This window comes from Octopus bimaculoides, chromosome 4 (genome assembly GCF_046866305.1).
Source record: "Octopus bimaculoides isolate indiv1 chromosome 4, ASM4686630v1, whole genome shotgun sequence".
Classification (NCBI taxonomy): Eukaryota; Metazoa; Mollusca; class Cephalopoda; order Octopoda; family Octopodidae; genus Octopus; species Octopus bimaculoides.
Window position 1 is genome coordinate 142,755,113 of NC_142931.1, and position 23,852 is coordinate 142,778,964.

Below are 23,852 nucleotides of genomic sequence, written 5' to 3' on the forward strand. Positions count from 1 at the left end.
GAGGGAAGGTGGAGGAGAAGTAGTAGTAGTAATAGAAGAAGAAGAAGGAAGTGGCGGAGGATGATGATGAGGAGGGGGAGTTGGAATAGGAGTAGGGGAGGAGGAGGAGGAGAATTAGTAGTGGTAGTAATACAAGGAAAAGAAGGAGGATGATGATGGTGAGAGGAGGAGGAGAAGAAAAAGAAAAGAGAAGACGGAGAAGAAGAAGAAGAAGAAGAAGAAGAAGAAGAAGAAGGTTGAAAGAGCATACCATCAGAAGTTACAAAGTCGATTTTTGTTTTGTGTGGCCTGGTATTTAGGAGAAAAGCTAAACTGGTATGCTTTCTTTTCTTTCGTTGCTTTGATTCGCGGTTAGAATCATCATATGTTGATTGGTTGACAATATGGATCCATTTAGCCCTAGATAACAACTCTAGATCCCTCAGCATTCCATACCGAATTCCAGACTATGTAATACTTAAATACCTTCACGTCTTACCTATCTCTTCTCCTTAATTTTATCTAGACCAGATGGGTTTTTTTTATCTTGGTGCACCTGTATAGTTACATGCACACAAATAGTGTAGTCATCAACCTTTGCTTCTTGACATCCATATCTTGATTGAGATATAACGGTATTTAATAGTTTGGAACATTGTGATAGCCTGTTTGCGTAAATGTGCTTTTGTGTACATGTGTAGTCTATGTTTGTGCAAACGTGTCTCTACACGTGTGCATAAATTACATCATGAGGCCACATTACATTCAATAAATTCTTAGTTATATTTCTTCCTTTATTATCTTCATGGAATCTATCTATCTATTTGTCTGTCTGTAAGTATGTATGTATGTATGTATGTATCTATCTATCTATCTATCTATCTATCTATCTATCTATCTATCTATCTATCTAGATAGATAGATAGATAGATAGATAGCTAATTAACATAATATGGTAAAAATTCGATATTAATTAATATCAATTTAATACCAGGAAACTAGCACATTAAAAGAATCAGAAGGTTCATGAAAAAATTTGTTTCGAGATCCTAAAAAGATTATAGTACTTGTGTATATAAGATTGACCAGTGACCGGTCTGTCAATATGCTAGAAGAAGCTCACTTTAAAAATTCTCAAATACGGATTCAGCGGAGCAAAAAACAGGCGGGCTAGACCAGTGAAAATTGTACATACCTCGATTATCTGCAGACTATAGTTTCAAAATCAATGCTTTCAAAATAAAAGTATCTATTTATCTTCGATTGTAAAAATATCTGCAATTTGTACTGAAGATAAATAGATACTTTTATTTTGGAAGTATTGATTTTGAAACTATAGTCTGCAGATAATCGAGGTATGTACAATTTTCACTGGTCTAGCCCGCCTGTTTTTGCTCCGCTGAATCCGTATTTGAGAATTTTTTAAGTGAGCTTCTTCTAGCATATTGACAGACCGGTCACTGGTCAATCTTATATACACAAGTATCTATATATATATATATATATATATATATATATATATATATATATATATAGCTAGCTAGCTAGCTAGATAGATAGATAGATAGATAGATAGATAGATAGATAGATAGATAGATAGATAGATAGATAGATAGAAAATGGAATGAACGACATTATTTATAAATCACTACAATTGTTCCGATACGTTTTAACACCTGTTGTACATTGGTGAGATGTATAATTATCATCATCCCTCTAAGGTGTAAAATGCACTTCATCAGGTGACTGTTTAAGTCCTTCGTTAGATCCTACCATTATTTCACTCGGTGAGAGAATGTATGCTCATAGCAGTGCGTGTTATTTTCAGCAGTGGAGGTGCAATGGCCCAGTGGTTAGCGCAGCGGACTCGCGGTCTCGATTCCAAAACCGGGTGTTGTGAGTGTTTATTGAGCGAAAACACCTAAAGCTCCACGTGGCTCTGGCAGGGGGTAGTGGCGAGCCCTGCTGTATTCTTTCACCACAACTTTCTCTCTCTCTCTTCTTGTTTTGTTGTACCTCTATTTCAAAGGGTCAGCCTTGTTACACTGTGTCACGCAGAATCTCCCCGAGAACTACGTTAAGGGTACACGTGTCTGTAGAGTGCTCAGCCTCTTGCACGTTAAATTCACGAGCAGGCTGTTCCGTTGATCGGATCAACCGGAACCCTCGTCGTCGCAACCGACTGAGTGCCACGACGATTTTCAGCAGTTTTGAAAATGTCACATCACCTCGGGTATGCATGTTTGTGTGTGTGTGTGTGTATGTGTGCACCCGTCTTGGAGAAATCCTCAGTGATAGTGAAGTCCAGCATTTGGAACAAATGAGGGCTTCAGCTGAGTGTCACTCACGTTTAGAGAGGACGGTGTGCAATGTTTCTTTTTTATCTTTTTGCTGTTTGAATAGTGCTTTTTCTTTTTCTTTTTGCTGCTAAAAGACAAGATTGATGTGAACCTACCGAGGGGATGCTCTCAAGTTCTCCGTTTATGGAACCAGTACAGGTTAAGCGTCTTGTATCTAGAATGCTTTGTCGATGCTTTTGCACGCGAGTTCTTAAGAAGATATTTAAGCCTCATTTGTATCCAGATGATAGCAGATACGGAAATGAAGTTAGTTTAATACGTGTCGTCGTAATGGAAGATTCTACTGTTGTTTTTCCTGCATCTCAACATCAACTTCAGTGAATTTGCCTTTAGAAGTTGAAAGATGTCACAAACATTGTAACTAACCTAATGTTCGATTATGTCTAAACACTGCTTGGCTGTAATACTGCTGAAATTCTTCCGACCTGGCGTTCCGATAGCGCAATTCAGTCAGTGTTGTTGACTGTGTTCTAGTTAAAGCTATGGCTTTAAATCTGCCCAGAGTTACCTTTCTTCGGTATTTCTCAGTGATAACAGCTAAAGAGCTAGACAGCTGCGTCTGTAAATCCGACAGGAGACAACACTAGGCATTGTGTGCTTGAGTAAGACAATTCATTTCACGTGGCTCCAGTCTACACAGTTGGCAAAATTCAGTTGTACCTCTAATTCAGAAAGCCACTCTTACCACGTGCTGCATCACGGTGAACCGCCATGAGAACTACGTTAAAGGTGCACGTGTCTGTGGAGTGTCCGGCCACTTGCACGTTAATATCACGAGCTGGCTGTTCCGTTCATCGGATCAGCTCAAACCCACGTCATCATAACCGACGGAGTGCCAGTATATGTGTGTGTGTGTGTGTGTGTGTATGTATGTGTGTGAGCGCACGCGTATGTGTACTAAATACCTCGATAAAAATACTTCTCTCATTACAAAAGTACTGCTGCAAATAGCACGTTGATGAGTTGGCAAAAAAATAACTAATTTATCTGGCAGTTGTATCTCTATGCTGTTGGTCATCAACAAATAACAGAGCATAGAGCTAAACTATCACTATTCCTAAACCCCCACCCTTAACTCCATCATCCCCCTCCTCCTCTTCCTCATCCTTATCGTTATGCTACTACTACTACTGCTGCCGCTGCTGCTGCTGTAACTTATACACTGTAAAGAAAATAGTTGCAGCAAGAAAGAAATATAAATATACGCACAGATACGTTCATAGAGAAACACCTGTGCATTCGCACCCACACAAGCAAAGAACTATACAAAGAACTGAACTAAAGAATATATCTACATATTTTAGCCACCCCCCATATGCTATAGATGACTATAAACACCTCGTATTTATATATAATAGTTTCGTCCGTACAAAACTAGGGATCGTCTGGTCTAGTTTTGTGATGCGCTAAGATTTCATCAGTCTGAGAACTCCGTTTAATTGCTTACGGAAAAATTGTTTATAAAACCTTTGCATATGCAGTGCATTCTGGGAAGCAAATTTGACTGAATCCTCTCCGGATAACTACACACAAACACACACACACACACACACACACACACACACACACACACACACACACACACACACAAACACACACACACACACACACACACACACACACACACACACACACACATAATCGTCCATCTATAATTGAAGAAGTAGGTTAGAAACCGGTTCTTTCTCTATTGGCAAGGAATCTTGAAATAAAACTGAACAATGACATACACATGCAGGCACACCCCCATACATACACAAACATATTCATAGTGTGTGTGTATACGTTCATGCATACACACATACACACACTCATCCAATGGGTATTAGGAACTAGAGGTCAGCTAATATCTTACGGAGAGAAGCTCAGAAGGTAATAGGGTAGATGCTACATCCCCAACCCCTCGTACAGATATTTTTTTTATTATACCTAAGGCACCTACTATGATAGGAATTGTTTCTGTTTTTAGATTCCACATTCGAGTTAACTCTATTTCCAGGTCTTTGTATTTTGAAAGTTTCTCTATTATTATTATTATTATTATTATTATTATTATTATTATTATTATTATTATTGTTGTTGTTGTTGTCCGTCGATTAAATCAGATAATTCCAATAATGGAAAAGTAATGTTTCAAGTCAGTCCACCAATGTTTCTACGCTCGTTCGTTCTGGTGACGAAGTTTTTCACGAGGTTCTTTAAAGCGTTTTCATTTCCCGTCCCAAAATTTCAGTGGGTGCATTTGTACCCCCCCCCCCCATGTAACCCCTATTCTCGAACCTACGGTAATACTATTTATTTTTGGTTACCCTACGCTGGATACATATCCACATTTAATTCTAAGGGGCATATAATGTTAATATATGAAGAGATTTTATGTTAGACTATGTTCCTCTCTCTCTCTATTTCTCTCGTTGTCTGTCTCTTTCTCTCTCAGGTGCATTCCGTTATGCCTGAATATCTGGCTCTGTCTGCACAGCGCATGTGCACTGACTAATTTATTACTGCACTGAATCACACACCCCCACTTCGTTTAAAGTAGACGTTCACCTCGGAGAGGGTTCTAACTCATATCTCATATTGTAATCCGATACGGCGTTACTATAAACCATCGAGTCCTGTCTGCTGCAGCTTCTGTTCCCCGCTCCCGCCACCACTACCTTAAGCAATCCTCAAACCGGGAGAAAGAATATCAGTAGAGACAATTTATGCTTGACGAAAAGAAGTTTCGCAATTAAAAGAACGTCACAAATGTAAAAAGAAAAAAAAAAAAGAAAAAAAAAAGAAACAAGCAAACGAAAACAGAAAGTAAAAGTTAATCTCACACAGTTCGATATGTGATTGCTAATTACAATAAAATGATTGTAATCAAACTTCTCTCCACTTTCAGCAAAATGATTAATTCGCGGAAATGAAAAGTTTGCAACGAACTTCGGGACTTTTATCTTCCCGATATTTTATCTTCTGATTTCGAGCTCTTCCGTTATCCACTTATATGCTGCACGTGTACACACACACACACACACACACACACACACACACACACACACACACACACACACACACACACACACACACATACACACACACGCACACACACACACCGCGAGCGCACTTTTCGAGATGTGGTGTATGTTTGGCTAATACAATATAGTTTCTGGATTTCGAGTTCAAATTGTACAGGGATGGGCTTTTTTTCATCTTCCCGTGGTTAATTAAATAAACAACATTAAAATATTGTTATCTCAATTCAATCGAATATATACAATAGAGGAAACTATTCAGATCGGAAGTTGTCTTGGGGTTGCAGACAATCTATAAGGATTGTTTATTGAATTAAGTGTTCAGTAAAAGCATTTTTCTTGAGGGGTGTGGAATCTAAACGCTTAGGGATTCTGCCTTCTGTCTTAGGGTTACCTTTCTTGTATGCTGCTTTTCAAGTTTAAACAACACAAGAGGGAGTTTCTGTTTACTAACTGCATATGACCAGAATCTTGTATAAGACGACGATGTACATTCGGTTGATCTATCCAAGGAGTATTCATTTTTCTTTGGTTCTGAGATTCTCGGCAATAAACTCACTTAATTTCTTTCCTGGTCTTTCTTCACTGGTTTGAAAAGCTGAATAAACTGCTTTGCCGAAAGGAACAAGAAAAGGGTAACGTGTCGGGCAGAACCCTTCATCTCTCTCTCACTCTCTGTCTATCTCTCTCTCACTCTCTGTCTGTCTCTCTCTCACTCTCTGTCTGTCTCTCTCTCACTCTCTGTCTGTCTCTCTCTCACTCTCTGTCTGTCTCTCTCTCTCTCTCACTCTCTTTTCTCCCCACCCCCTCTCTCTAGTTAGGGCCCCATAGAGCACGAAGAGTTACTTTGGTTTCTCTTTCTAAACTTCTAAAGTGTCTCAATCACTCAAAATGTGATTGACAAGTAATATGTAAATAAGTTGTCTATGAACTGATGCAACTGTTATCGGAACCAAACTTACCAATTCCGCAATATACGGCGCTACCACCGCTCCTATTCTTCCGCATGTGGAAAATAAACCCATGGCAGAGTTACGCAGGACAGTAGGGAAGAGTTCACAACCAAACAGGTAAACAGCCCCGAATGCTGATGTAATGCCAAGTTTTCCGATCATCGCAAACAACAACACTAGCCATTGATAAGCTGAAAATGGTAAGAAAGAAAGCAAACTGAAAATAATGTATTGGTTTGAGATAAGTTAGTGTTTAATACATGCATGCACACGCACGAATCACACACACTCACACGTTTGTATATAATACATATTCAGGCTTTTAACAGACTAGCCAGAAATGATTATGTGGGAATTATACGATGAGAATAATAATAAAAAAATAATAACTGTATCAGTGAATGACTAATAATATTTTTACTTTTTCAATAAACACAACCATATCTGCCTGGTTGTGTTTTAACTTGATGGCTGTTTTGACCAATATTCTTTTGGCCCATCGGTCTCCATATAGTCAACTTCGTCTGTATGTATGTATGTATGTATGTATGTATGTATGTATGTATGTCATTATTCGGCTTTATTTCAAGATTTCTTGCCGAGAGAGAAAGAGCCGGTTTCTAATTTAGATCCAAGACTCCTTCACCGGAATTTCAACATCGACAACAGGGTATGTATGTATGTATGTATGTATGTATGTATGTATGTATGTATGTATGTATGTATGTATGTATGGATGTATGTATGTCTCTTCTATTTTTTAATTATTATAAATCTTCCGCCGAGCAGGGAGCCGGTTTCCAACAAAGATCCAAGGCTCCATTTTTGGGATGTAGTTAACACAGACAAATTCACATTTGGAACTTGAGAAAAGCCTTACATATTTTTACTATTCTACTCACAGATTGCACTTGTAATGTACGAATTATCCGTATGTATGTATGTATGTATGTATGTATGTATGTATGTATGTTTTATGGTGAGCTTGCAGAGGGGAAACGTTATCGGCATAAACCTAAAAAAAAGGTTTAAGGATGGCATAAGGACTGCTATGAAGTCAATTGGAATGGCTCCAAAAGATATAGAAGTCCTCGCTTCAGATCGAGTTGGATGGCGAACAAGGGTGTGGAGTGGAGTGAAAGCATTTGAAGAGGCCAGGATGATGCAAGCAGGGCTCAAGAGACATTTAAGGAAAAAGGTGAAGACTGAGAAGGTGAATGACAAGGACCTTTTTGTGTGCACAGTCTGTGACAGACCATGTCTGTCCTTGGCTGGCCTCAAATCTCACCTGCGAACCCATGGAAAACAAACCTCACCCAGCTATTCTGATTATATGTCTGTGCACACGTTTGAATGTGGTGTGTGCCAGAGGGTTTGCAAATCCAATGGGGGTCTTAAAAGACATGTTAGGATCCACAATGAGCAGAACTTACTTGCAGGTATTGGTAGTGCAAATCAGAGGTGCAATCTGTGTGGGTGTTTTTTCAAAACACTGTCTGGTTTAAAAAGCCACATCAGACGCCATGAAAGGGCTAAGGTGTAGGTGCAGGAGGTGGTCAAACTCTGTTTAAGGAGTAGACAACCACCACATGTATGTATGTATGCATGTATGTATGTATGCATGTATGTATGTATGTATGCATGCATGTATATATGTACACGTGCTGATTTGTATTTTTTGTTTAATGTATGTATTCTCATGCGTGTAGTTTCATATCTAGATGTGTTCATATATATTTAAATGATAAACTATGTATGTATGTATGTATGTATGCATGTAGGCCTGTTTGTATGAATGTATGTATGTATATATTCAAATATATATGTATGTATGTATGAATATTTATGTAAGTAAATACGCCATACATTTGTTTAATCCACATATAAAGACATTGCACTGACTTCTTTTTGATTCATTGTGTTATCTCAGTGTTTGAATATTTCGCCCAAACGATTGAAATTATATCGCTTACGTTCATGTACATAGATATATGCATGTGTGTATACACGTGTGTACGTGCTTAAGTATGTATATACATACTTATTTATATACATCTATGGAACTAACTCTGCGTGTGTGTATGTGTGTGTGCGAATTTCGAGACTAAAGAAAATAATGTTAAAACATTCATAAAGTCTTTACAGGTGTTTCTGTGACAATTCCTTAACCTTCTGTTGAATAGTTCTTATCTATACTTTATAATCATGAAATTATCTTATTAATAATACGACTCTTCTTTTCATGAATTATTATTTTTTTTTTTTTCTTGGAGTCTAATGGAATATATAAAACTCCTAACTTCACCATATTCTGTGCACTTTCAAAGGCATTCTATAAACAATATTTATGTGTATGCGTGTATATATGTGCCTGTATGGCTGTGTGTATTTATAATATATAATTATATATACATAGACATTACTTATCCATATCTATTATAATAGATTTAAAAATTTTACACTCACAAGAATTTCCGAGAAGAATTGGTAGAACAGTTGCCAAGCATGATACACCTCCGACAACCATTGTCAGACTTTGCAATTTCTTTCTTCCCATGCGATCCAAAAATATAATACAGAAGAAATAAGCTGGGAATTCTACCATGGCACCCAGAGAAAAGTTTACAAAAACGTTCCCACCGAGATCCTGGCTATTTAGGGCAAGGCCAAAATAAACCACACTGACAGAGATCCTAGAAAGAAGAGAGAAATTTTAAAAATAACTAACTTATCAAAGAACAATAGAAATTTTATGAGAATAAATTCTGCTTGGTTGTAAATATAATTGATATACAGGATGTCCACAAAGTCTGGGTACATGGGGATTAACACATACTTCAAGAAATTATTATTTCTTATATTTAATTGTTTATGTTATGATTTTATTTACTCCATGTACCCACATGGAGATTAACACATACTTTAAGAAATTATTATTGCTTATATTTAATTGTTTATGTTATGATTTTATTTGCTCCATGTACCCAGACCTTGTGGACACCCTGTACAAAACTAAACTGTTTGCTGGAAGAACCGTGATAGCCATTTGAAACACACATGTGCTGTGATAATGCCTCTTGCTTTATGAATGTGTTTTGTTTATACACTAAATTTGCGGCGGGATAGTGTTCAGGGGAAACTCCCTTCACAACGCCGAGTGTTAAAGAATACCTGAATGTCATAGACAAGGTGAGACAACTTGCCTCAGAATCACCGAAAATGTTCTTTAACTCTCGACATTGTGCAGGGAGCTTTTTTTCCCCAGACGATATACTGCAGCAAATTTGGTGTATAAACTACACATACACTATGTATGTGCGACCGATGATGTTTAAATATGTGTGTGTGTGTGTGTGTGTGTGTGTGTGTGTGTCGCTTGAATGAATAGATAGATGGGTTTATAGTAAAAGCCGTAAACAGATTTGATAAAAAATGTGCCTATATTTGTGCAAAAAGACGTAGACATACACACGCACACATCTTTGTATATCTTAATAAGTCTAACAGTTTACTGTTTGAAATTCAGTGCCATAGTTCTATGAAATTTTTCTAGTCAGTTTGTTCCTAATACGTAGGCATATATACGCTACCCGGGCGCTACTGTTGTCCGAAGCCCTTTCACCGACAAAATCGTATGAAAACGTATATTCTTTAACTTTAACAAATAGTCAAAGCCAATATCTTACAGTTATCACCAGTCACTCATTTCTATTGCTCAATCGATTTCTGCTAGATTCAATTCTTACGCCGACATCAGTCATCTTAGCATAAGATACTCACCAGCAAAAACACATAATGGCACACCAGCAAGTAAGTTTCTTGGATGTGAAAACCTTCCAGAATTTGACTTTAGGTGCCGTCTCAGCGGAAATCTCTGAGAAATATTCAACTGGAATCTCTTTCTTGTTTATTCTCGCCATGCGCTTGATTATCTTGTCTGCTTCTTCTAATCGTCCAGCGCTTATAAGCCATCGGGGAGATTCTGGGATGAATCTGTAAAGACAGGAATTTTAAAAAATGGTAATTTTAATTTGAAACATATTGTGTTTAGAATTATTTCTTTTTTATCGATTAATTAATCTTTTATTTTATTTTCCTTTTTATTTTTGCTTTCTCTTTAAAATATATTTTGTTGAAGATCTACAAAAACGTCGTGAGGACTTCGATAGAAACCTCAAGTTCTTCCTTACTCTGTACACACACATATACACACAAACTCACAGTCATATATTTATTTATACACACACATACACTGACACAGACACACACCCCCATATATATATATATATATATATATATATATATATATGTGTGTGTGTGTGTGTGTGTGTGTGTGTGTGTGTGTGTGTGTGTGTGTGTGTGTGTACACACAGAGTGACCCCAAAATAAGGTTACAGTTATTACGCAGGCACTTTAAATTTCTTTTATAACATTTTATTACATTTAAATTTCTATCTTACAAACAGTATATCTTCTGTCTGGAGGTCAAGAACATGTTACTGATATTCGATAAAATGAAATTCATCGAAATTGATTATATTTTCTTTATATAATTTTGTCTTTCATTCTTCCGGGGTCGATTTAAATAATCGATGTAGTACATTTATCCCCTAAATTGCTGGCTTTGTGCCAAAATTTGAAGTCAGTATCAACGTGTCTCTATTCAATACAATGTTATTATTCATCCTTAATCAGTCATTATTCCTGTAGTTATCCTTTTCTGTAAATCCAAATTACGGTTCATCAGCCACACACAAAACATTTTGCACATTACCTAAATATTATGATTGATATTATTATCCGTGACACTCATTAACCATAAACACAGGCTTACCTGTGGATTCACTATTTTGCTATCAAGAAATTGCGCAGACGACACACAACACAACATATTGTAATGTTTGTTTGGTCACGTTGTTTCAGTGACTTTCAGTTCAACGTTTAAAAACAGTGTATCAACTATTGGAAACAGTGTATCATTCATTCACGTTAATATAGTGTTCAACAAAGGCGGCGAACAGGCAGTATCTTAAGCACGACGGGTAAAATGCGTAACGGTATTTCGTCTGTCTTCATGTTCTGAGTTCAAATTCCGCCGTGGTCGGCTTTGCCTTTCATCCTTTCGGGGGTCAATAAAATAAGTACCAGTTGAATACTGGAGTCGATGTAATCGACTTACTCTCTTCACCCGAATTTGCTGGCCTTGTGCCAAAATCTGAAAGCAATACACACCATTTTAATTTGTTTCATTTTTCTTATTTTACATTAATGGAAATATATTTCTTAAATACATGACGTTAAACTCACTCAATTTAAGATTTACTTAGAAATATTTATGGCAACTCGGTGAGGTTAGGGGAACTGGTGCGCAGCGACTGATAGAGGCAGGGGTCGGCTCCAATTGTCTATCACACCTTTTATCCCTACCTTAGTTGAGGACAGTTTTACAAACTTATAAAACCTATGCGGCACAATGTAAGGTATAATGACAGGCTTCCATACAGTTTCCGTCTACCTTAATTCCACTCACAATGTATGAAGGTACTGCTAGTGGAATCGAACCTAGAGCTCATACTTGCGGAGTGGATCGCTTAACTAGACAAATATGTCTGTTGTTGTTGTTATTGTTGTTATTGTTGACGTCGTCGTCGCCGACATATGGTATGTCACAATAATTGGTAGCAATTGCATATAGAGAGAACGTACCAAGTAGATCCACTGCCGACAACTACGTGATGCCTGGTATCTGATATCAACGGCATCACTCTCTAAAAGAAACCTCTAAATTTAGCTTCACTAAGTTCTGGCAGGCTGTGACTGGAATAGACAAACTCTTGATATGATCAGCAACCCACCCTCCACCCATCATCATCATCATCATCACTATAACCATCACCAGTATCACCGCCAACACCACTACTATCAGGACCACCACGACCACAAGAACAACTGCCATCACCGCCACGAGAACAACAACGAAATAACGCATCACCAAAAAGTAAATAAAAAAACAACAGCTGCAGCAAAAACGCCAACAGCTGAAGAACAGAGAACAGTTGTAAGGAGTGAGTAGTGACCTTGACATATCAGATTTCATCTTGACGGTGGTGCACGTACAGCTGTGAGGGGCGACCTCGAGATATTAGTTACAGTTTTTTTTTTTATATCTGTACAGTAAGGAGGCATGACCTACTGGCACTAACGTGTCGGGCCTATTTCACCACGTTTTACATGAGTTTCGGGATAGGGCTAACACTATTTCGGTGGATTAAATAGATTTCTATGCGAGATATTTTGATACATACATACATACATACATACATACATACATACATACATGCATACATGTACATACGCAAAAACACACATACATATACATATATATGTGCATATATATATATATATATATATATATATATATATATATATATATATATATATATAGTTAAAAAAACAATAACAAATATATATATATATAACAAATATATATATATATATATAGATAGATAGATATGCAGGGCAGGGAATCGTCAATTAGTAATAAAATTAATAATTAACAATTTTGCTGGGTAGCTCAGTATGAAAAAACCTTTTCGGTAAAAAACATTTATAATCATAAATATATAGGGATTGACAGTAACCTGCTTCTCCAACATACTGAGAATTCAGAAATAGCAGTCAAAGAACTACTGATTTCAAAACTACAAATTATTACTCCAGATTGATAGCGATATTTTTGATACACACAGAACAAAAAACAGTAGAGAAGAGTAAAAAAACAGTAGAGAAGAGTAAAAAACCCACCTGCCTTTAGTTAATTTAGTACGATCGTTTCACAGTTAAGAGTAAAGAATACTCTATTCTGATCTTCAGCTAAATATTCTAATAAATTTGTTAATGTCTAAATAACTCACGTTAATTTTGACCATGGTCAAAATTAACGTGAGTTATTTAGACATTTATATATATATATATATATATATATATATATATATATATATATATATATATATATATATATATATATATATATAAATCGGTTTCGCAACCAAGAGAAGTAGAACTCAAAATATGAGTATATGTTTATTAATATCTTGTAGAAGTAACAGAGTGACTCAAGGTCCGAGAGTTTGATAAGTGCAAACGCACGAAATTCTCGAACTCTGAGTCACTCTGTTACTTCTGGGTTCGATTTCTGGATCAGGCGATGCTTTGTATCCTTGAACAACGCATCTCATTTTACGGTGCTTTAGTCTACTCATCTGAAGATGAATACGAGTCTAGGGCGTGGTACACCCTTCTTTCAGTTCACCTATCATATCCTGGATTTTCCGCTTGGTCAGAGGCCCAGGGGGATGTCTATTTTTATTCACAAATACACAGAACGAGCAGTGAACGCATGGGACATTTCGACCGAATTTTATTCGCTTACGAGTGACATTCTCGGTTTGTTTTTCCTTGTAGGTGAAGTGAAATGGTTTGAATTAAATATTCAAAGCAACAACATTTACCAAGCAATGCTTTAGATTTTGAAAAAAAAAAAAAAAAAAAAAACCAAAGAAAATAAAAAATACAAAAATGTAAAATCAAAGAGAGGAAACAATTTTTCTTACAAGAAATAAGAAGCAGCGAAGATGAAAGATGGAATTGATATCACAGTTGTCAACAGCCTCCAATTGTCCAGCAAATAAGCCAGACCACACAGGACCAGTAATCCAACGGTGAAGAAAGCTTGCTCTATGATCGCCACGAATGTTCTGTATTTTAAACCGACCATTTCCGTGGCTAAACGAAAGAAATCGAAGAAAATGCACTTATAAGTCATTCTATTATAAAAGTTTTGTTTTTTGGTATTATTAATGTCGAGGAATACATAGCATGCGGCGAGGGAAAACCTATTTAAAAATAGGGGAAAAAAAAAAAGCTAAATTAAATTTGGGAAATGTCTATGAAAAAGATAAGAATTAAATAAATAAATCATAAACTTCTAAATAAATATATTTTTTTTTAGAGAAATAAATAAAAAAATAAACGAAAATGTTTGTAAATAAAAATAAAATAAAAAAGAGTTAGATATATTTTCTTCTCGTATAATATATATATATATATATATATATATATATATATATATATATATATATATATATATATATATATATATATAAATTGTGTGTCTACATATATATATATATACATATATATGTGTGCATATGTATATATGCATGCTTACATAATATGTGTATGTGTTCATGTGTGTATGTATGTGTGTGCATATGTGTGAGTGCATGTATGTATGTGTGTGTGTGTGTGTATGTCTATGTCTGTAAGTGTGCGTGTATGTAAGCGAAGACCAGATGAATGATTCTCTCCCTTTTCAGGATTCTTGTTGAGTTTGAAATGTTGGATTTTGAAGGATTCCGTTTACTGATTCAGAAAAAGTTACGAAATGCAATTTGTGAATTTAAGTTTGTTCGTCGTGAAGTATGGAAAAAAATCTCATGTTTTAAAATGGGATTTTCGTTGGGAACTGCGAAAAAAAAAAAAAAATTTTTTTGACGAAGGAACAATTTTGAAACGTCAGATTCTTCTTCTTTCAATCTTATCAAAACTGATGACCTTCGTTGCAACTATAGTTTGGTTCTCTCCTCATTGTTTGCATGTTTTATGTTTCCATTTTCGGCGTTACATCTCGATCGGTATATATGCCAATCGTCCTCGAACGCCATATTTCTCCGATTTTGAGTTATAAATTTGAAAGATTGCATGGTATATATGTTTATATATATATACATACATATACATATACATACATACATATATATATATATATATATATATATATATATATATATATATATATATATACACATATATGTATATATATATATGTATATATATATATACACACATGCACATATATATTGCATATATATATGTATGTATATACATGTGGATATATATGTATATATATATATATATATATATATATATATATATATACATATATGTAAATAGATACATATATATACATATACATATATGTATATGTAAACATATGCATATATATATATATATATATATATATATATATATATATATATATATACGTATGTATATACATGTATTTCTGTGAACATATATATACATATACATAGACATATACGTTTATATATGTATATATGTATGTGTTTAGTACGCCCATCTTATTTGTCTAATATAAATCAGCGTACACTCACACACGCGTACACACTTATATATATATATATATATATATATATATGTATATCCATACGTATATACAAATCATATGTATATATATATATATATATATATATATATATATGCATCTATACACAATTGCCGCTAGTGTTTGTTTAGCTTCTCTGGAAGCGAAGATAATTTCATAAAGAATCTATCTTGTACGGTTTGAAATATGTCTTTTGTTTTTGATGTTGCTCTACATTCCGATCTATTTCGCTTTACTTGAATATGTCTATGGCTTACGTTTGGCTGGAGTAACAGTAAGACATCACTGTTTTAATGACACCTACTGAGGCAGAAATAAATGTTTACAGCTGATCTCTTTCCAGAAACAAAACAAAAAAAAAAAAAGAATATCGTTAATTCAGGAGAATTCCAGATTCCATGGCATTATCTCCGATTCACATTCGGAGTCAACCGCAATCACCGCTTGCTGCTTGTTTACTTTTTCCTCGAAGCAAAAATTATTTCAATCAATCAAGAATTTATCTTGTACTATTTAAATATATTTATTGTCCAAATCCAAGCTCAGAGTTATATCTCTTCGCTCATTTTCGTATGTGTGTATGTGTGTACGGAGATGAATAAATTGATGAATGACTTGGACAGATGTATGTATGATGATGGTTAGATAATCAGATCGATAGATAGACAGCATTCTTCTTGAGTTCTATGGACTCACAAGGGCCGGTTTCCCAGTTAATTTCTTTGATGCATATAGATTTACACACTGGACGGGATGCCGGTCAGTCGCAGCGTTACTCGTTTTTGCCAGCGAGTGAACTGAAGCAATGTGAAATGAGATATTTTGCTCAAGAACACAACACGTTGCCCAGTCCAGGAGTTGAAACCGCAATCTTACTATCATGAGTCCAACACGCTAACCACTGAGGCACACACCTCCACAGATAGACAGATAGATAGACCAATAAGATATTTTGGTGTAGTATTATGTATTTCCTCCCTGCATTTTCTATTTACTGTTATGAAGTTGGCGAGTTTCCATGTTTTTTAGTAGTTGCTATTTTTGTTGCAGTTGTTTTTGCGATCGTAGTTGCTATTGTCCTTGTTGTTATTGTTCGTGTCTCTTAGTGCTTTTGCTGTAGTTACTAATATTTCTGTTTGAGTAAAGACAGTGACGATATTAGTGTAGGAACAGTTGACAGGTTCTGTACTGTTCTGTCAACCTTCCAGGTTTTCATCCAGCGGTGTTTTTTTTAGTCTCAAATTTCACACAAAAAATTTTTTGATACGGATCTTTCGTCTTAACCTCGCCAAACAACACAACTTTAGATTCTGAGGGTGTCTGAGGCAGCGTGGTGTTTGTGTTTTCGAGAAGGAGCTCTTTGTCAGGCTACACCTTTTGCATATGGCGGCGGGTCCTTTTAGTTTTTGTAGAAGGGATGAGGTGTAAGTTTCCATCATTGTTTTTACTGCTGATGTTAATAGTTGCTACTGTTATTGTTGTTGTTATACCGGCTATTGTGGTTGTTACGGCTGTTGTGGACTTTACATTTGTACAGACCTTCTCCGTTTTCCCCTAAGACGTCGTTTGAAGATCCTTATATAATTGGTAACTTCCGTGCCTTTACTCTTTTACAACAACAGTAGAGTGCCGTGTAACAGATCCATCACATCGGAGACGCTTTCAATAATTACCTGAATAGTTTGAACCAAGATCTCCATCCCCATTCCCAACCGTTCTTTCAGTGAATTTTGAGTTCCTTCAGATACAGCTACTTCGTTTTTTTATACGGCTGCCACCAAACATCCGGTATTTATTTGTAGCAGTACATCCGCTCCTTTACCCTTATCTTTTCTCGATCCATTACAAAATGATGATGAACTTATCACACTTAGAGATCTTCTAAATGGACTAGTTTCCTAGTTAGAAACCGATCATCGCTATTTTATTTTTCCATTCTCTGTAGGTTCTGTCATCTTCAAGGACACTCTAAGGTGACATTTCTGCCCGCTTTTCACTCAAATCTTTGGGCTCTTCGCAAAATCAATCGAATATTTTAATGAATCTAGCTATATTTGCAGAAAAAGGTACTTTTAGTAGCCATTTTGCTTTAACCTATGTTATGTTGTAAAAAGGGGACTATTGCTCACTGCAGCAATGAAAACTGTGACAATTTTAGCCTCAGTGTTGCTTTGGTGCTATGAGAATTTTCAATCGACTCTTTGAGGAATAGGTGGCGCTGTTGTTGTTGTTATCATCATTATTTTCTGTTTTTTTTTCCTTCAGTGGTATTACTCCCGGCGTTGAGTATATTGTTCTGTTGGTCGTAACGCTCGGAATTTGTTGTTGTTGTTACTGGTGCTGGTGCTGCTGCTGTTGTTGTTGCTGTTGTTGTTCTTGTTCTTGTTCTTCTTGTTCTTCTTCTTCTTCCTCTTATTTCTCTTTCTTCTTCTTCTTAGCGTCACTCTTACTGTACAGGTTACCATTGTTGTTGTTATTGTCGCTTGGCATGCCTTTGATTTGTTGTTTTCTGCTCTGCGTCATGAGTCCCAATGGTTTCTTTTCACACCCACGACAGGTCATAACTCACCTCCGCCCCGTATCGTATCACAAGGGTGGAAACGAACCAAGGATCAACGTCATTGCTAATATTCTTTCTTGTGACATCTGTGCCATGTCACCCTACTTATTGTGACTCCTGCCTATGAATATTTGTATAAAGTATAAGCTCGGCTGGTCTTCTCTCTCAGTTTTCAGTTTTGAATGAGTGATATCCCATAAGCCCTATCCTCGTCCATGGCGATGTCGCTGCACATATTAATTAAGGCTACCTTCAGTAATTGCTTGAGGAGAGAGTATAGGGAAAATCCCTATTTTCGGAGATACAGAGGAAAGCGACCTTACTCCATTCCTTTAAGGACAAAGAAAATGTTTCGAGCAAGGAGGTATTTCCTTGGTCACTTATCTTTGCCACGTTGATATATTTTGTCAGCTCAGCGACTTGTGTTAATCGCTTTTTTGATGTTAGCAACACTAGAGAAGGAACCGTTGAGAATGTTATCTAAATATCTCAAAACGACGCGCTCGCTCAATAAATTTTACTCGTTTTCTCCGTGCGTTTTGTTGTTTTTGTCAGCAATATTGTTCAAACTGACGTTTTTAACAGTTAAAATATTATGTTCGTTGCGTGTAATGCATGGGTCTAACAGTGAAATTAAATTGTTTTTCGCTTATTTGTTAAACTTTTTGTCCGCTCAGTAGCTGTGTTCTCTCTCTCTCTCTTTTGTTTTTCGCAGATGATGTTTCTCTGATGAGAAGCCAGTGTGAGTTGAACGTAAACTCAAACAGAAGAATAAGGATATTTCTAAAAACGATAGATCTTGTCTCTTCCTCAGTATGGGATAAATGTTCATCGCATTCTTGGAGGTTCTCTGTCGAAAATGATCTAAAAATGAATGTTGTTTCAAAATTTCGAAATTCTCAGTGTGAGGTGAAGACACATCTGCTCACGGTAATATTCAATAATAATAATAATAATAATAATAATAATAATGTAATGTTATAGACATCTGACTGAAGGAGATTGGAATAGAACGTCCTGTAGAGCTTCTACAGAAAGTTTGTCTCTTAGGGACAGGAACGATTATCAGAAAGATTTTGAGCACTTGAAAGACTATTGAAAGCTTGTGGATATCTATGGTTACATATAGTAAACCGCTACCCACATTAATTCTGCCAGGAATAAGACCAAACCTGAGTCAAATCGAATAATAATAATAATAATTATAATAACAATAATAATAATAATAATAATAATAATAATAATAATAATAATAATAATAATAATAATAATATCATCGCAAACGTGTCCAACTATAGACGGCAGAGAGCTCACCAATACATTAAGAATTGTAAACGATTGGAAAGCTCTTAGGATTGATAATTAATACATATGGGTGTAGGGTGGTAGTTTTTAATGAACTGGCAATCAGACAAGAAGGGACATGTGATTAGATGCTGGAGTTGGGGAGCTAAAAAATAACGGTGACCCCGCCAAAACTACAAAGCTATAAATCACTTGTCAACAACAGACAAATTCCTTAGATCCAAACTCTACAAACAGTTGGTTAGTCACCTGGAAAGCAAAAACACATTACCAGAGGAGTAAAAAGTGTGATAAAGGAGAGAATTATATGACTGTTAAAAGCGGTTATTTGAACCGAGCCGTTATAGAAAACAGTAAAAAGAGAAAGCTAAAACTCAGGAAATAATATACCCCAGTGCATCATACTGTTACATGTTTGAGACACTTCATAGAAACACATCAACCTTCCAATATTGTAAGATCACATATACCTTGTCTTATCAAGATGGAAAGCAGCATAATCACAACAAGACACAGGGGAGATAATTAAAACCAGGTTTACACCCATGATAAGCGTAAACTTCTATGAGGGCCCCTTATCTCATTTATCTTAACATATCTGTTTAATGATTCTTGGTGCGAGGAACAAATTATAAAAAAATCTCCTTTATGTGAATGACAGGAAATATTTAAAAGGGATAATATTAGGGTCACAAACTGCAACAACTTTCAAAGAAAAGATAAAATAAATGTTGAACTTCATAAATATCTAATTGTAATTGTATTTTAATTAATGTGTTTGACATGATGTCTTAACTTCTTAATGTTATTCCAAGAAAATTAGATTAAGTCGATCTCCCTAGTCTCAGTAAAGTGTAATTTTTTAAAGCGTTGAATTTGATAACCAAAAATTATACATCATGTCAGACTTGTAATAATAATAATAATAATAATAATAATAATAATAATAATAATAATAATAATAATTAATAATAATAATAATGGCTTCAAATTTTGGCACAAAGTCAGTAATTTCAGGGGAGGGGAAAAGTCGATTACATCGACTCGTGTTTCACTGGTAGTTTTTTTTACCGACCACGAAGGGATGAAAGACAAAATCAATCTAAGTGGCATCTGAACTCAGAACGTAAAGACAAACAAAACTCCACCAAGTGGATACATATTTTGTCCTTTCCAAACATAGAGAAGGAAAAAGCAAACAAGCTGGAAAAATGGTCTGTCCTTTTCACAAGGGAACGATTGACAATTCGACGAAAAATTTGAGGGTTGCACAAAAGACATGTGGTTCAAAGCTATTATAAGTGGCACATTAATTCAAATTGAGAACATAAAATTAGATACAGATGCCAGAGAAATCAGATATAACTACTCATATAAATATTTAGCAGCAGATGAAACACACGGAAATGAAGGAGAAAATTGGAAACGTTTGGTACTACTGAAAAGTCAGACTAATATAAAAAAAACTGAAGCCAATGCTAGAAACAAGTTAATAGGTATATATACATTAACCGTCTCAGTAATGAACTAAATCTTCAACTGGTAGCTAAGTGATTTGGAAAGAAGTAGCAGGAAAAACCAGGAAAGTACCAACATCATCCTGAAACCTGTAATACAAAGCCGATATAAATAGATTATATCTACTCCTCAATACACACACACGCACACGCACAGAGGACTTGTTTTGATATAAATAGAAAAATATCATAAAATAGAAATAGAGGATATAAAAATACATATAAGCAAGTAATGGCAAAATGAGTAGCGTAATAAGGAAACGTTAAGAATATATATATATATATATATATATATATATATATATATATATATATATATATATATCAAATACAAATTAGAAAGTAAAAAGGCCGAAGAGACAAAATCAATAGAAAATGTTAGAAATAAGAGACAAAAATACCAAAAAGAATATCAAAATATAGTTAAGAGAAACGGTGAGAAAAACCACTCCATGGCCAATACTCCGCAAAACTTGTCAGAAAGTAAGCCAGAATAAAAGTCAACAACGTCTTAAACGCTCTGGATGAAAAGCAAAAGCAGGAGATCTGATTTTACCTGTTCAAGATGAATGTAGAACCACATGTAACTGCAAAAATATGGTTTTAAAAAAATGGTTAAAAAGTATTAGCATCAAGGGAAGAGTGTGCGATGAGACAACTGACCATTCTATCTTCGGCTGTCTCATTCTTGAACAAGTCAGCAACCAATACTAGCTGCTGCTAAGCAATATGCTGATAATTCGACGTGAAAATGAATAAGGAGTGGTATAAATATATATCAAACATGGTATATGATATGACAGGGACATATTCATCCAGACCAACAAGCAAATTAAAACAAACTACACAATTATAATTATCAAGGATGGAAAATAGCTGGCCGGTATGGACATTTCGATCACTTCTGACGAAATCATCACCCAAAAGAAAGTGGAGAAACTGTCAGATTCCAACCAACATAAATCAAATTATCTTGATTTATGTTAGTTGCACAACAGAACAATGAAACAGACGATTCAAGCGGTATAAGTTACAGTAACGGTACTTCGACGGAATTTACCGAATATTTACATCAAACGTCTGTAACTTTGAGGAACACTTGAAAATATTCTGACTCTACTGCAATTTCAGGCCTCAAAACATATGAAGATGAATATATTTATGGATTACTAACGTCCCATCCTGGAAGAATGAACAAATTGACAGAAGTCCATCACAATTTACACAAAACTTTTCGACTAAGTGTTCTTTTCCTGTTTTCTTTTCTCTTTTTTCCCTTTTTCTTTTTTTTTTTCGTTGCCAGTTATGAGGAAGCAAAAAAACTGATGCCAGCGTTTTGAATAAAATGGATTGCATGATATTCCCGTTCATATTTTGAAATCCTGTATTTCTGCTTTTTTGTTTTTCATTTTTTCATTTTAAACGCAAGGAAAGCAGATATACTGTCGAAATATTGTTCAATTCAATAGACAAAACCATTCTCTATTTATTACTAATCGTATGGCGCTTTTTTCATTGCTTATTTACCTTCGTGAAGAATTACATCAATCATAATAATAATAATAATGACAATAATAATAATCCTTTCTAATGGAGGCACAAGGCCTCATATTTATGGGGGGGGGGCAGTCGATTACATCGACCCCAGTGTTTCACTGGTACTTAATTTATCAATCCCGAAAGGATGAAAGGCAAAGTCGACCTCGGCGGAATTTGAATTCAGAATGCAAGGACAGACGAAATATCGCTTAGCGTTTCGACCGGTCTGCTCACGATTCTGCCTGATCACCGCCTTAATAATAATCATAGGAAAGTATTTATAAACCTATTTGTTATCGTCATAACTAGAACGATAAACAATCACTTCTACAAATACGTTGATAGATTGCCTTTGAAGATGGACATGGGCACGTTCCAGAAAATTGCAATATCATTATTTGTAAACATTGTTACGGCATTCTTTCTCAGTATTTGTTTATCTGGAATATCTGTGACCTTGAACTTCCTTTTTAACGTTGGTCAACTTTATGCCTGTTTTCCGTTGAACATGTGGTAGAATTTTAATATCGTTTGTTAACTTTAGAAAATTTTAAAACGGTTAACACATCCATTGATATAAGTCTTAATTAAAGATGTGTCTGAAAGCGAATTCAGCTATAAATAATAGCTTATTATATAGTGAGATAAACTCACCCACTGGATGGAAAAACAAAAGGCGAAAAAAAAAAAAAGCTGCTTGCGGAGATCGAACCGCGTAACTTCTGCTGCCCAGATAGACATGCTACTGCTTAAACTCTAGCAGTTACCTGTCTACCTTCCATCAAATTAAACGCTTTGACCTTACGAACGAGAAAATTTGTTTACATTTAGAGCACAAATGTAGAAGCCTCGAGAAATATGCCAATAGATCTATAAAGACATATTTCTTGATGCTCCTACATTCTAAATGTAAACGTTTTTCTATGAACATTTTCGTTAACATTGAACGCTTCGGTAAACATTTTCCATTGAACAAGTCATTGACAGTCGTCTGTTTCTTTTTCGTTTAACATTTTCCTTAAACGTGAATATCCTTGTTTAAACATAAGCATGTTTTATGCTGGTTTTCCAAGATGATTCCAGAAAAGAAACTCTTCGTGTAATTATCAAACCATGGATAATAAATATAATAATGAATTTTTTTCTTTGTTTTTATTTTATTTATTTTCTTGTATTGTATAATGGGTTCTTTATTGGCAACAGGTGGAGAAATTACAAGAAAAGCTTTGCATTGTGCATGGTAAACAGGCTTGAATAGGACAACAATAAAGTATAATTAAGATGATGATGGTGATGATGACAATGATAATAATAATAATAATAATAATAATAATAATAATAATAATAATAATAATAATATTAATGATAT

General features: G+C 35.3%; 1 protein-coding gene across 4 annotated transcripts in view; it reads right to left on the reverse strand.

The window, feature by feature from the left end:
- LOC106882280 (organic cation transporter protein) overlaps window positions 1-23,852 on the reverse strand; it is a 132,469-nt gene that overhangs the window by 24,107 nt on the left and 84,510 nt on the right. For 3 of the 4 annotated variants that reach the window (XM_089351609.1, XM_089351607.1, XM_089351608.1), the window contains exons 6-9: window positions 13,929-14,100; window positions 10,096-10,308; window positions 8,782-9,008; window positions 6,325-6,506 (exon numbers count right to left, since the gene is read on the reverse strand). In XM_089351609.1, coding sequence (XP_089207735.1) covers window positions 6,325-6,506; window positions 8,782-9,008; window positions 10,096-10,308; window positions 13,929-14,100 — 794 coding nt within the window. Of the gene's footprint in view, window positions 1-6,225; window positions 6,507-8,781; window positions 9,009-10,095; window positions 10,309-13,928; window positions 14,101-23,852 lie in introns of those variants that run through there. The other variant, XM_089351610.1, reaches the window with a different exon arrangement.